The 14,169-nt window shown below is 58.8% G+C and overlaps 1 protein-coding gene across 8 annotated transcripts in view; it reads right to left on the reverse strand.

Annotated features, from left to right (window-relative positions):
* Window positions 1–14,169, reverse strand: part of RBM10 (RNA binding motif protein 10) — a 29,388-nt gene continuing 15,219 nt past the window's right edge. For 4 of the 8 annotated variants that reach the window (XM_060138763.1, XM_060138766.1, XM_060138770.1 and 1 more), the window contains 21 exons: window positions 13,288–13,518; window positions 11,366–11,435; window positions 9,383–9,456; window positions 7,870–7,956; window positions 5,741–5,801; window positions 5,421–5,597; window positions 4,878–5,038; window positions 4,605–4,702; window positions 4,431–4,518; window positions 3,639–3,825; window positions 3,393–3,535; window positions 3,189–3,306; window positions 3,013–3,104; window positions 2,761–2,925; window positions 1,620–1,769; window positions 1,458–1,523; window positions 1,194–1,382; window positions 1,040–1,114; window positions 643–749; window positions 438–567; window positions 1–343 (listed from right to left, as the gene is read on the reverse strand). In XM_060138763.1, the coding sequence (XP_059994746.1) occupies window positions 218–343; window positions 438–567; window positions 643–749; window positions 1,040–1,114; window positions 1,194–1,382; window positions 1,458–1,523; window positions 1,620–1,769; window positions 2,761–2,925; window positions 3,013–3,104; window positions 3,189–3,306; window positions 3,393–3,535; window positions 3,639–3,825; window positions 4,431–4,518; window positions 4,605–4,702; window positions 4,878–5,038; window positions 5,421–5,597; window positions 5,741–5,801; window positions 7,870–7,956; window positions 9,383–9,456; window positions 11,366–11,435; window positions 13,288–13,518 (2,595 nt within the window). In that variant the 3' untranslated portion in view covers window positions 1–217. The remainder of the gene's footprint in view (window positions 344–437; window positions 568–642; window positions 750–1,039; window positions 1,115–1,193; window positions 1,383–1,457; window positions 1,524–1,619; window positions 1,770–2,760; window positions 2,926–3,012; window positions 3,105–3,188; window positions 3,307–3,392; window positions 3,536–3,638; window positions 3,826–4,430; window positions 4,519–4,604; window positions 4,703–4,877; window positions 5,039–5,420; window positions 5,598–5,740; window positions 5,802–7,869; window positions 7,957–9,382; window positions 9,457–11,365; window positions 11,436–13,287; window positions 13,519–14,169) is intronic. The other 4 variants (XM_060138767.1, XM_060138765.1, XM_060138769.1 and 1 more) reach the window with 4 other exon arrangements.

A 14,169-nucleotide genomic window follows, 5' to 3' on the forward strand; every position in this document is an offset into this window, starting at 1 on the left:
GACTTTTCAGCTTTTATTACAAAAAGAAAGACATGAACCCAGCCCAGTTTTCCAATAAAAGTCACCAACTCAAAAGTCTGACTTGGTCAGGGCCTCTCTGGCTGCGGAGTTAGGCCAGTCAACAGGTGCAGGGCCCCTGTTCTGACCACCCAACATTTCATCCTCCCCTGCTCCAGGCTGGACACCCAACATAAGTATAAGTAGGTCTTGCAGCTGCTCACTGGGCCTCGTTGAAGCGGGTCACCATTGTCTTGTGCAGCGTCTCCTTGTATGACTCGGTTGAGGTGACCCCATAGGAGCTGCCTCGGGCACCCAAGCCGGAGCCCCGCACCCGTGTCTGGGCCTGTGTGAGGGAGGCAGACTCTGTCAGGTTGGGCGGGGGCTAGGGCTACAGCAGAGAGTACTGGAGGATGGGGATGGGATCCCCACAGACTCACCTCAATGGGAGTCACAATGCCCTGTTTCTTGCGGCCCAGGCCACTGCCCTCTTTCCAGCCCATAGCCTGGAGCATGCGACTGCCAATGTTGTCACTGCCCAGCCCATCCCGCGTGGGCTGCTCAAAGTCCCTGCAGGAGACAGTGGCACAGTGTGAGTGACTGGCCTGCCGGCCCCAGGCCCCCGACCTGGCCCCGGGCACTCACACAGAGGCCGCAGACATGCCGCTATATTTCCTCCTCTTGGGCTCCGGCGGCTCAGGGATGCCATACTTCTCTCTGCGTTCAGCTGCGCGGTCCCGGTACTTCATTTGCTGAAAGAGTGTGCGTGAGAATGAAGGAGCTGATCGCTATTTGCAGGAAACATGGGCACAGCTGGGGGGCCCCCAAAGGGAGCTAGATCTAGCGAACAGATCTGTGGTCCTGTGAATGCCAGCAGCCAGCATGGGGGGAATCGGGAAGAAGCCTTGCAGGGAAAGGACGTGAAGTGGCTGATGGCAGCCAGGCTGTGTCTAGCTGAGGAACCTGAGCGCCAGCTGCCTACACGGATGGAGCGCTTGGTAAGGGACCAAGGGATGGAGCCCAGGAGTGGGTCACACCTCACCTCCATGTCGTTCTTCTCAAGTGCCTCCAGCTCATTTTCTGACAGGTGGGCTCGCCGGTGAATCTCAAGGTTTTGCTGCAAGGAGGACAGGAGGAGGAGTGAAGCGGCTGGGCCGGGCCAGGACAGGGTTCCCAGCCAAGCCTCCCTCAGTCACCTTGTGGAGCCCGGAGAGCTGCTGGTGGCGGATGAGCGCCTCCTTGCTGGGGAACTGGCGCCGGCAGAGCAGACAGGCCAGCTTCTGCCAGTCAGTGAGCTTCTCCTCCCGCTCCGGCCCCCCGCGCTCTTGCTCCTCCTCACTGTCACTCTCCCCGCTGTAGGCTGCCACCAGCCCCCTCGGTGGGCTCTGAAAAAGGTGAGGGTGAGAGGTCTGGTCTGGCTAGCTCAGAGCCCTGCCCTTCTTTCTGCCCTGGGCACTCACTGGGCGGTCATCACTGGCCAGTTTTGGGAGGTCCATGCTGGTGTGCTGTCTCTCAGCTAGTGCTCCCTGGGGTGGAGGAACACAGAAATTCAGAGATTCCACGGAAGGACCAAAGGGATGACAAGACTGGGGGGCAGGGCGCGGATGGACAGCCACACACACCTTCTTCTCGAGGATGGCGTAGCCAGCATCTGCGGTGGCCGACTCCCGCCTTTCATCGTCTCGTAGGGAACTGATGGGCTGGAAGCTGTTTTTGAAGTTTTCTTTTTGCTTGTTGAGGCTGCGGGCCCAGCGTTCCATGTCCTTGGCAATCTAGGGGCGAGGGTGGGGGTGAGGCTCTTAGGAATCCTCCGACTGCTGGGGTCGCCAACTCCAACCTCTGCCCTTGCAGCAGCCCGCCCCTTCCTGCCCTGCAGCCTCAAGCAGAAGGTGAGAGAGGCGGAAGTGAAAGTCCCCATTTCTCTGTCGTCCTGTCATCAGTGCTCCTCAGCAAGCCCCTCCCCAGCTGTGCCCCCATTCTCCTCATGGGCACCCACGCTATTAGGTTTGCCGTGTGTTTTCATTTTATCGTTCTAAAATGCATAGAATGGCTTGCTCTGTGTATAATTTTAATTTACACGTGTGATACTATGCCACGTTCCATGTCGTTGCCCAACCCCGACCCCCAGGCACAACACCATTTTTAGAATTTACCAGGCTGCCAAAGGAACACGTAGTTCTTGCTTCTAAGTGTTGCACCCAGACTGTCATATTCTTCCTCCACAGACAAGACACTGAGGTTCCCTCCAACTGCCCACCACCACAGAACACTGCGATGGTTGTCTTCCTGCCCACCCCCTGATGGGCCCGCGAGAAGTTCTCTGGGGTATATATACACAGACAGACACGGACACACCCTTAGGTGGGGTTCTGGGCCCAAAGGAGCATGCATGCGCATTTGTTTCCACAGGCAGGGCTAGCCTGGCTTCAGGCGTGCCCACACCAGCCCACATTGCCACCAACAGCACAAAGGTTCCCACCAGGGGATGGGAAAGCAGACAGGGTACACTTGGATGGCACTGGCCACCTCAGGGAGGTGGGCAGCCCTACCATGTACCTGGTAGGGAGACGGCCCTGGCTCAAGGTCACGCAGCAAAGAGCAGAGCTGGACCGGGAGCCTGGTCTCTCCTGGGCACAACTACTGCCCACGTGCACATCCACCGCCATCCCCTCCCTTGGCAGCGGAGGATAACAGATGACAGAATGGCATTCATCAGAAGACACCTAACAGCCAGCCAGTGACTGCTGGACTCCCAGTGTTCACCTGTTGGGCCGTCTTGGTCTTGTGCTTTTCCTTCTTCTCTTTGCCCTCCTTCGAGGGCGCTCCCGTTTCCTTATGCCCATCAGCTGACTGCTCCAGGGCAGGAACATAGGTCCGCCTTTCCCCATCCCAGTACAGGTACTGCTGGCTCTGAGCATTGTAGTAGTACTGGGGGGGGTGGGGGAGAAGGGGTGTGAGGGAAGACCTCGAGGAGGGGACTGCAGACCCTGCCCACTCCCCAGACTGCCCTATCACCTGAGAGTTGGGGTCGTAGTAGAGGCCAGTCTGGGGGTCATAGTAGTAGCCAGATGTCTCGTCGTACTGGTAGGTGGAGACGTCAGGAACAGCTGGAGAGTGAGAAGAGGGGGTCGCACTCCTCTCTGCTTTGTTAAGGAATTCTCCACCCCTCACCGTAGGCCATGGTTACTCACGGTACTGGCTGTAGGACTCCTGGGCAGAGGGACTCGTGGCTGGTGGCAGGGAAGAGCTGGGATGGGTGGGGCTCTGGAGCTCAGATTTGAGCACAGCGGGTGACATGATGGTGTATGACTAGTCACGGGGCAAGACAGGGGAACAGGGCTCAGTGTCTACCAGTGCCCCCATGGCCCCCAGGACCTCCCCTTGATTTTCCTCACCTGGCTGTTGGCAGCAGTGCCCTGGCTGCCGCTTGCTTCAGCTGCTGACTGCTGGTAGACACCAGGGGTGGCACCAGGCTGGGTGCGGGAGAAAGCCTGCAGGGACACAGAGTCTGCCCCAGGCTCCAGGGAGGCCTCGGGACCTGTAAAGGGGGACAGGGAAAAAGGAGAACGTGAACGGCAGGGCCCAGGACCCTATGCTTGCCAGTCCCCACCATGGGCTAAGGGAGAGATGCTGAGGCTAACCTGCTCCGGCTGGGTCCCCTTTGGTTCCAGTGATGCCGGGGCCCTTCGTGCCCTTGAGGTAGCCATGGGCATAGAGAGAGGACTCTGTGCCCTGGCTGCCGCCATAGCCCTCCTCCTGTTGGTAGTAGCTGTAGTCGACCGGTGGCTCCTCGGGGGTGGCCCAGGCACCCTCCCCACCCTGGGAGGCCTGAGGGGCAGGTGGGAGGGGTTCATTAGCAGAGGAGGGGGCACAGAGGGGAGGGGGACCAGCTAAGAGACGTCTGCCCACAAGTGAAGCAAGTGTCTGCTGACAGAAAGCATGCAGCCCTCAAACAAGGGCCACCCGGCCAGAGCAGAGCAGGGTGGTGACAAAAACAAGACTGGAACAAAGACACGTGCCAAAACGTTCCTAGGGCTGACACTGGTACATGTGTTGCGTGATATATGTGTTGGGTGTCAGACCAAGGAAGATACCATCCTCCCCTTCTTTATTGTCATCTGCCAATTTTCTTGCAGCCACTTATAAATTCCCTTTTACCAAGAAAGGTTGTAACAATTCAGGATGATATACAGCTACCAAACAGAACAGAAAAGCAGCCGCGACGGCGCTGAAAAGGAAAGCCTGGGAGGAGGTGCCTGGGAAGGGAGCTGCAGCGCGGACCCCATAGCCCCCACCGGCGACCACTGTGAGAGGTTTTCGGGGCCACAGGAAGCCAAAACAGCAAGCCAGCCCTCCTGTTTGCAGAGAGGGAGCGGGAGGGTGGAGGCGGCCCAGGTACAGGGATGCTGGGGTGGAGGGGAGTCTCTGAGTACCTGCGAGATGGCCCACTGGGCCGCGGCAATGGCAGTGCTGGCCACAGAGGCAGCATTGATGCGACTGCCTTCGTTGGAGGCCATGTCCCTGGGGAGGATGTCAGAGACTGGGAGTGAGACAGGAGGCCCCAAGCTGGGGGGCAAGCTGGGAAAGGACACAGGTGGGGCCCTGACCTCTTAGAACCCTTGGCAAACTCAACGTTGATGGTCTTGCCGTCGATGGTGAGCGGCGGGTGCAGGGCCTGCAGGATCTGCAGCAGCTGGGCTGCCTCCTGGGGGAGGAGGTGGCGGGGGCAGGGGCAGAAGGGTCAGGCCCGGGGAGGTCCCCGGCTCCATTGCCCCATTTCCAGGCTTGGGGCCGCGGTGGGGGGCTAGGGTCAGGGTCCCTCCTCCCTGCCCCGGGGGCCGGGATCCTGGCTGCCCGGCCCCCCCCTGTGCCGCCCTCACCACGATGGTGGAGAGCTGGATGAAGGCAAAGCCACGGTTCAGTTGGGTCTGCTTGTCCTTGATGACGCGTACGTTGGAGGAGGACAGCACTGCGTAGGGTGCCAGGGCCCCCAGGATGGAATCCATGGTGCTGTGTGGGTTCAGGTTGCGCAAAATGATGGCTGCAGGAAGGGGCCCAGCATTAGGAAGCACCACTGATATTCCGCTCCCGTCCTACCCTCTGGTGGCTCCCCTCTGCTCCCTCTCCCCTGGCCTCCGCGTCCTTGCGCCCACTGCTTCCCCTCACCTCTTCCTCTCAGATAAACTCTGCTTGTCAGTCCAAGTCCCAGCTCAGTCACCCACCTGCTGAGAACCTTCTCAACACACCCCCAAAGTCGAGTTTGGCAATGCTCTTCCTCTGCTCTCCCTACATTACATGTGTGTCCCCCCACCAGGCAGAGGCCCCTGGGAGGATGAAGTCCTGGTCACCACCATCTCTCTGGCCTTGGAGAGCCCAGCCTAGACACCCTAGGGCAGGGAGGAAGGAAGGAACAACTGACTCACTGTCGTTGGCGTTCTCTGAGCTCGGCTCCGAGCCCTGTGACAGGGCCTGGGAGGCCAGCACTCCCTGGGCCTGGTAGGGCTGTGGCAGGGGCAGCAGGCCCTGGCTTAGCTCCCGACCACCCAGCGGTAGTGTCTGCTGATCCAACCTTGCGCCCAGGGGCAGCTTCTGCTCTGCCTCTGTCAGGGGCGGCAGAAGACAGGCCAATGACGAAGGGGGAGGGGCTCCCAGGCTGGTCTCCCTCCTCCCAGAGCACTGGCCCCTCACCCTTCTCCCTCTTCCCAGCAACGTCCCGGGAAAGAGGGAGGTAGGAGGGCCATACCTGACTTGGGCACACCACATTTGAAGCACTTCTCACGGCGTTTGAAGTTCTGGACGCCACACTGTGAGGCACAGGCCAGGCTATCAGAGGGGGTGGGGCTTTCCACTGCACCCTCCAAACGTGGATCCAGAGATCCCCCAGGGAACCCGCCATGCCCCGGGAAGGTCCCAGGGTCAGGGGTGGCAGGGGGCTTTGGGGCTCTGGCTGTCCTCCTCGGTCCCGTGAATCTTCCCTTTACATGGTCTCAAATTTGTCCTCAGTGCCAACCCCTCAACTCAGGATCCATAACTCCCCCCCCTGTTACCAAGTGCCGCCTGCTCCGAGGTACCAACTCCCAGAAATGCCCCCACCTCCAAAGTCCCTTTGGTAGGTTCCTCTTCCCAAAATGTACTTCCCTATTCAGAAACCCTCGTTATTTCTATCCCTCAAAGCCAGCAGCCCCTCTCTTGCCAGACTCCCACCCCTCCTTCATCTCGAGGACTGGATTGGATCCTGCCGCTCTTGAGAAATAAATCTGCCTGGGATATTGCAGCCTCTGGAGATGCCCAGCTTTCACCACATTTCTGTCTGTGATCCATGGTCACGTACTAAGCACTGCTCCCGCGCCAGGCTCCGTGCAGGATATGGCCTCTGCCCTCCTGGCCTAACAGTGGGGAGCAGATGTAGCACAGAGGGGCAGCAGGTGAGTCTGTGGAAATGGTCCCCCCCAGGGGCTCTGGGAGGGGAGCGGGCCTAGAGGCCCAGATCACTCAGCTGGGTATAGTCAGCAGGGCTGTTTGATCTGGGAGGTCCAAGAGTTTGGTTTGGTTTTGCTGGGAAGCGACTGCTGGTGGAGGCAGCAAGAGATTTTGTGTAGGAGGGTAAGGAGAGAGGCAAAAGCAAAGGCTGGACAGGGAAGGTGACACTAGATCACAGAGGGGAGTCACACTCAAGCTCAGAGTTGTGGGGGTTTTCAGCAGAGGAGGAGGGACGTGGTCAGAAGTGGTTTTGAGGAATGTCACCAGTGAGGGAGTGGGAGAAAGAGGCAAGAGGCCAGCACACCAGAGAGGGGCCTGTGGCGACTGTGTGGGGGAGGAGGTGAGGACTGGCCTGAGCAGTGGGAATGGCATTTCTGTGATGGAAGTGACAAGACTGGAGAGCAACAGCATGTGGTGGATAAAGGAGAGAAAAGAAAGAGAATCCCCTAGTTTCAAGGAGTATCTGAAAATACAGGAGGGATGGAGTCCTCCCGTCACTCTGTCCCTACCTCTCCAGAAAGGTTGGACACCCGCCTTCTGATATTACTTTTTTGGTTTTGAAATAAGCAGGAACCACTCCCCTTACTGGGCAGAGTTCCTCTTGGGGAGAGGGCCTCCGCAAGCTCTCAGGTCTCCCCTTAGGTCTCAGGGCTGCCAGACGGCTGCAGGAGGTGAGGCTATAGAGTCCCAAGGCTGCTTGTGAGGCTGGCCCCAGGGGAGATCTGAACTCACGGTGGCATCCATGGCCCACGATCAGGAGCAAGGCACAACTCAAGGTTCCACCTCTCTGAGCCTCAGCCTCCTCTTAGGGAATATGACTGCAAAGAGCTACAGCTTGTACCCTAAGTCTCAGGCGGACATGGCTTTGTCAGAGGTTGGGTCACCTGACACAGGCTCTCAGAACACCCTACACGTTCCTTCAGGACAAGAGCTGACACTGAACATTGTTAACGGCGGGCCAGGTGTCGTTCCAAGTGTTACCCTCTCATCACCACATTTCAATCCTCCCAACTACCTTTGGGGAGCGGGGTCATTGGTATTTGCATCATAGAGATGGGGAGAGTGAGGCAAAGAGAGGTTAAATACCCTGACGAAAATCAAGGCAAATTTGGGAGAGTCTAACTTCAGCTAGTCTGGTTCTGAAGCCCACATTTTATGGATCACATTATGCCTCCACTGTCACTAGTCACTTACATAAACATCTGTTTCAAGTCTACTGGGGCTTCAGGCAAGATCGTGCCGCATGAGGGCAGAGCCTGGCACCAAGTGAAAGCTCAGTACAAACTGGTGGGTGGGTGGCAAGGAGCAGCGCTGCTTGAGCTGAGCCAGTCCTCCACACCCACACCACTCAGAGGCCCCGGGGAGACAGAGACGTTGCCACCGCCCCTGTACCTTATTACACAGCCAGTCCTCATTGATCTTGGGCTTGGGGTCGCTGTAGTGCATGGACACCTTCTGGCCCAGGATGTTGAGGGAGTGCTGCGGGGAAAAGCAGAGCACAGTGAGGCCTAGGCAGCAGTGCCCCACGCACCGTCTCAGCACAGGAGAAGAGAGTGAGCGAGCCCTTCAGCTGGATGGATGAGGGACAGGGAACGGAGGGAGGTCGGAGAACTGACGAGGGAAGAAGGAAGGGAAGGAGGGAGGGAAAGCGCCACAGCCCTCGGGCGCAGCTGTTTGCTGCCTTTCCGGGCACGCGCACGCACACGTGAACACACGCCACCAGGCACACAGTGCTCGGCTGCCCGAAGCTTGCCGGACAGCGGGGGAAACCCCCACTCGGCCCTGACACTGCCAGGCCACACCCAGGGCCAGCACTACACAGGCTACACTTGGGATGAGGGGGGACGGGGAGGGGAGGGGAGGGAGAGGAGGGGAGAGAAAGAGAGAAAGAGAGAGCGCACGCGCACTAGTGCTGGAGAAGGGGAAAAAGAAAGAGCCATATTTAAAAGATGGACGGTCCTGCTGTGAGGCTGTCTTCCCGTGGCTGGCTGGGTCCTGGGCCCATGGCACTAGCCTGTGGACCGGCAGAGATGGCCCCAGGGCCGCCCCTGCTGAGCCTCCCTTCCACCACATCGCCCCTTCCTCCCCTGAGGCTTTCCTTCAGTGCCCCACACCAGTGAGCTGGGCTCTGGGTGTGCGAGCAGAAGCTTTGGGTCTCTGAAGGTCCCAAAGCTGCTGGATTGGGAGCCCATGCCAGGCTGGGGGAGCAGGCTCCCCTCCCTTCTGGACAGCACGGCTCCTCGCTGAGAGGGCAGGCCTGTCCCTAGCGGAGTGGGGCAAGTGGTGACTCCTGTGGGGGCCAGGTGCAGTGGGAGGGGTGGGGTGACCGAAGTGAGTCCTGGTGAATGAAACCATCACTCCTGACTGGTACTTTCGATCAACAGAGCAGTGCTGGCCTGTCCCATGGAAATCAAAGGACCAAACTCACATGCAGGGACAGAGCTGGCAAAACAGGACTTGCTAGTTAGTGTGCCAACAGCTAAGTTCCCCAATGGCTGGACTTCCAGCGGTGCCCAAGAGTGGAACAGAGTCCTGGCTCTGCCTGACCCCAGAGCAGGGCGGTCCCCCGGGGAGTGGGAACTTAGGTGGAAGAACCCCACCCCCACCCCACCCCCAAGGCAGCCCTTTCTCTGAAAGCTCAGCCAGGAGAGGAAGAGAGGCAGAGCTAGTGCCTGGCCAGTGGGAAGGGCCAGTGGTGAGTGTGGGTTCCTGATGGGAAGCCCAGTGGGTAGCGAGAGATGGGAAGAGGAGATAGTGAGGGTCAGGAAGGGGGAGAGAGGGGGTGGGGGGATGGGACACAGGGCCACAGGGCAGGGAACTGTGTCCGTAAGAATCAGGCGATGGGGAGCGCTCGATTACAAAGTAGTATTTGTTTGGGGGGGGGGTTCAAGTGCGGCAAAGCAACCTGATTGGCTTCCATCCATCGTGTAGCGTCCTGCAAGTGACTAAACTCGACGAAGGCGAAGCCCCGGCTCTGACCTGGAGACAGCATTCAGATACAGACGCAGTGGGTTAGTCAACAGCTTTGGACACACGGCGTTCCCGGGGGCGGGACCCGAGGGGAGAGGACTGGGGGGCAGAGAGGGAAGTGGGGAGAGGAAAAAGGAAGAAAGGGAGAGAGAGAAGCAAAGAAAGACCAGGGTGTGGGAGGCAAGGTAGATGGTCGGGAGGGGCAGGAAAGAGGGAAGCGGGAGGGAAGAAAACAGAGCTGGAGAGGGGTTGGGGGCAGGGGATACACACACGCCAGCTGGGAAGAAAGACAGAGAGATGGGGCTCAGGCACACCTGCCCGGACAGCCTGGGGTGATAGAGATGGAGAGAAGGAGCTGGGAGGGAAAGGGTACAAGGAGACGTCTCCAGAGAAGGAAGGAGGACAGATGGGCAGGCAGCTGGCTTCACATGGGCCAGAATAAATAACCAAATGGTGGGGCCCAGCACAAGGCCAGGGCAGCCCAGGAGGGGTCCTGTAACAGGTGTTTAATCAAAGGAGCAAAAGAGAAGCTGGGCCAGGCTGCTCGGGGAGGCTGGGAAGGCTCTAGGCCCAACAGGAACCAGAGGGAGTTAGGGACACAAGGTCACCTCAGCCTCACCACAGTCCAGGGAAGGTTGGCCTCACCAGGGAGCCACCTCAGGGCCATGCTGGGAAGATTACAGCCACCTACAGTCCAAGTCCTCCAAGACAGCAGGAGAATGGGGGCCAGGATCGTCCAGGTAGATCTTAAGGAATCAGCAGGTGCCTGGGAGAAGCGCCCAGGGCCACAGAGAGGGCTGCACCTGGGACAGCGCCTCAGGGAGACCAGAATCCTGTCAGCTTGGCTGGGGTACAGCAGAGCAAGACCTACATGCTATGAAGAGAGACTCCAGGCCTGGCCAGGGCTGGGAAAAGGATCCAGGGCTTGATACCAGGGGAAAGTAGCTCCTTCTTTGGAGGTGCACACACAGGGAGGGCTTAGACACGGCGGGACTTGAGGGGCATGCTTGATCTCCGAAAGAATAACCATTAGGATGCACAGGAGGATGGAATGGTATAATTAAAGAGAGACAGAGACAGAGACAGAGACAGAGAGAGAGAGAGAGACAGAGAGAGAGACAGAGAGAGAGAGAGACAGAGAGAGAGAGAGAGAGAGAGAGAGAGAGAGAGAGAGAGAGAGAGAGAGAGAGAGAGAGAGAGAGAGATGGAGAGAGAGAGAGATGGAGAGATGGAGGCATGGGGCGGAGAGAGACTGAGAGATGCAGAGAGAAGCCCAGGCAGAACGAGGCCCCACTGTGCCTGCCCTGGGGAGCCTGGGCCAGAGGTCCTGCAGAGACAACCCCCCACCACCCTACTAACCTCAGGCCAGCTCCAAGCAGCCTGCAAGAGGGAGGGAGGGAACAAGCGAGGCCAGCGATCCTGGCTGCTCCTTGGGATGCACCCTTGGACAAGAGCCATCCCCTGCCTCCCCTCTTGGGACACATGGGTGGGGCCGTGTCAGACCTCTTTCTGGTCAGAGGCTGTTACCAGAAAAATGTGGGGGAGAGCAAGGGGCAGGGGAAGGAGAAGAAAGGGGAGGGAAGGGAGGCTACTGGGGGGACGGGGTGACCATCTCAGATACTCAGAGTCCCAAAGAGGAGGTTCCCCGGAGCCTGGCCCTGGCCCTGCCCCCGGGGAGCACTCAGCTCATCTCAGAGCTGCACCCCCTCCCTGACAGCCTCGCACAAGAGGCTACTGGCCGGAGCTGTGAGGAGAGTGGGATGAGGGGGAGAGAAGAAGAGGGTACCCCCAAGCTGCCCATTCCCAGCTGTGGCAGGAAGGCAGGGTAGGGAGGGTGAGGGAAAAGGCAGAGGCAGGAGGGAGACTCGGAGGCTGAGGCTGGCCAGTGGAAGAGGAAGGTACTAGAACAAAAGCTCACCTGAGGATTTGTTCCGCATCAGCCGGACCTCCCGTGCTTGGACGCCGTGGGACTGCAGCTGGCCACGGATCTGTACGGGGCGATACGGATTGGAGCAAGCTCAGCACGAGGGGGCTACTGGGTACCTGAGGCTGGCTGGAGGCCTCCAGGACCCCAGAGGGTCATAGGGGATGTGCACACACTGTCTCCTCTCCCTCTCTCAGGGCTTTCCCCCAAGTGACCACAGCCCCAGCCCCACACCAGTACCCAGTCTCAGCTTTCAGCCCCAGACTTGCAGAGTGAGTCAAATGAAAAAAGGGGCATGGTGCAAGGTGAAGCATGGCAGCATAACGACCCTCAGGGATGGAGAACAGCAAGAGAGCAAGCGAGCCAGCAGCTCAAGAATGGTGGGCAGGGGTGGTCTGACAACAGGCTTGGTGCAGCCACAGAGCAAGGAAAGCTGGCAAGCAATTCTGGCCCTTTGCAAAGGGACTGCCCTCCGGCTTGCATCAAGAGAGACCCATGACAAAAAGTACGAAACTGGGAAGGACTGGGGACTGAGCAAACCCCAAACATGTGTGCTAGACCATAAATGGAGCAGTAACTTGGGGTGGAAACCAAAAGGCATGGCCGTGGGATTTGGAAAGCTTCCTGGATGACCTAAGCCAGAGGGAAGCTGCAGATGCAATTTGGGATTTGGACCAGGCGAGGCAGAGTCTCTAGGCCAGTGGTGCCTCTCGCAAGCGATTGGGAGCCTGTGCTGGGCATTCTTGGGCAGCAGCCTTAATGCCTCTGGGCCTGTTTCCTCATCAGGTTCAACAACAAAAGGGAAATTAAACATACACATACAAGGATGAAAAAGAAAGACACAGAGGAGCAGATCAGAACTGCTAACACTCAGGGAGAGCTCAGGAAACAGCTAGAATGTGGACTCTGGGGTTCAGCTGTCCAGGTTCAGACCCCAACTCTGCTGTGCCACTCACCGGCTGTGGGACCTGAGGCAAACTGCTTCACTGCTGGGGGCCTGGCTTCCTCATCCGTAGAATGAAAATACAAAGAGTACCTTCCCTACAGGGTGGCTGTGCAGATTAAATCAGACCTGACATGTGGCCCACCCTGTGATAAATCCTCCACAGATGTCAGCACTCAGTTACCGTCTGACCCTGAACAGTGCAGGTGGGCCAGACCTGAAAGCTCTCAAGCACACAGGTGGGGTTTTCTCTGCGACAACATAGGCAGCCAGCAGGTTTCAGAGGAGAGATGAGCAGAGAATTCACGGGCAGTGGGGAGGAGGCGGAGAACTGGGGAGGCTAGTGAGGAGGCTGTTCTAGTGGCCCACTTGGGGTTTTCCTGCTCTCTAGGAGAGGTCTGCACGAGAAGGGAGGAGGATCGGAGGGAACGTCACACAGGAAAACAGGGTGGGAAGGCTGCAGCAGCAATGAAGTCAAAGGAGAACCCAAGGCTCTGTGGTCGTGCCAGTGAGGAGATCTGATGCTGCTGGCAAAAGAGGGTGGAGGGCGGGGAATGAGAATAAAACCTCAGAAAATCCCACGGGGAACCACCCCACCGCCCAGGCTGCAGGGTCTCCACAACATCTCTGTCACCAGAAATATCTGGCACTGGGACTGGTGAGCATCTGGCCTTTGATGGACATTTGCAGAATGGATGGATGGCCAGTGGAATGTGCAGAAGGAATGCTCTGTTCCCTCCCCCACCCACCACCACAGCCCCTGGGCCAAGTCAGCCTATCCAACGCTCCTCCCTTCCAGACTAGGAGACAACAAGGCCTATGGGGGACGGATCAGTGCTGGCGGACAGAAGCTAGTGGGGATAAGGCATGAAAAGTGCTGAGGTTGGGGGTAAGGGAGAAGCTGAGGGCCCTGGAGGAGACCCAGCCTGGCCTCCTGCTCTGCCACCTGCCCAGGGACACGGGGGGCACGTACGTCATCCTCAGTGGCTGCCTGTGGCAGCATCCTCAGCATGACGATGTTACTGGCCTTCTCCTCCTCCTCCTCCTCCTCCTCCTCCTCCTCCTCCTCCCCTTGCTCGGTCCGATAGTCCTGGTCCCGATAGTCGCCGTCTCGGGGGAAGCCTGGTGGGCCGGTGGGGCTGTGCCTGTGCCGCCGCCGCCGCCTACGCTGAGTCTCGGAGCCCGGGGAGGCCTCGTAGGAATCCTGGCCAACAGAATGAGACGAGAGACACCAGACGGGCAGTCAGTCTGGGGTGGGCCTAGGAGCTGGCCGCTGGCTCTCCGAGGCAGGCAGGCTCTGAAAGCCAGGGGTGGGCGGGCTCCGGCTAAAGGCTTGGGGCAGGCAATGTGGGCAGGCCCTGGACTGCAACCCTTCTGGGGTTGGAGATTCTCCCCAGGATGCTTTTGGGGGCTGCTTTGGTGGGGAGTGGGGAGAGGCCGGTGGCAGTATTGGTGTGGGAGAGGAACTCCCACAGACAGGTGACCAGACACCATTTAAAACCTCCTTGGGAAGAGACCATTTGGGGTTGGCACACTAAACCCTGCTCTGTTTCTCCCCCCTCCTCCCTCGCCAGCTCAGCTAGCATGTGCACAATTTTTCCCTGTGCCATGGAAGGCCACACCTCGCTTAAGATTCCCAGCCTGGGCCCTGCCACCAAGTCGTGGGTTTCGGAATAGCTTAAGACCTCAGCCAGAGCCAGCCAGCAGGGCCTGGCAAAGGTGCGAGGGCTACAGTGCTGCCTTCCGGTCCCTGATCCTCTGCCTGGCCAGTCCTCCATCACCACCAGGCTCTCTCCTAACAGGGTGTGGTCACTGGATTCCTGGGCGTTGCCCAAACCATCCTTTCAGGACTAAG

Source organism: Lagenorhynchus albirostris, chromosome X, assembly GCF_949774975.1.
Source record: "Lagenorhynchus albirostris chromosome X, mLagAlb1.1, whole genome shotgun sequence".
In the NCBI taxonomy this organism is placed as follows: domain Eukaryota; kingdom Metazoa; phylum Chordata; class Mammalia; order Artiodactyla; family Delphinidae; genus Lagenorhynchus; species Lagenorhynchus albirostris.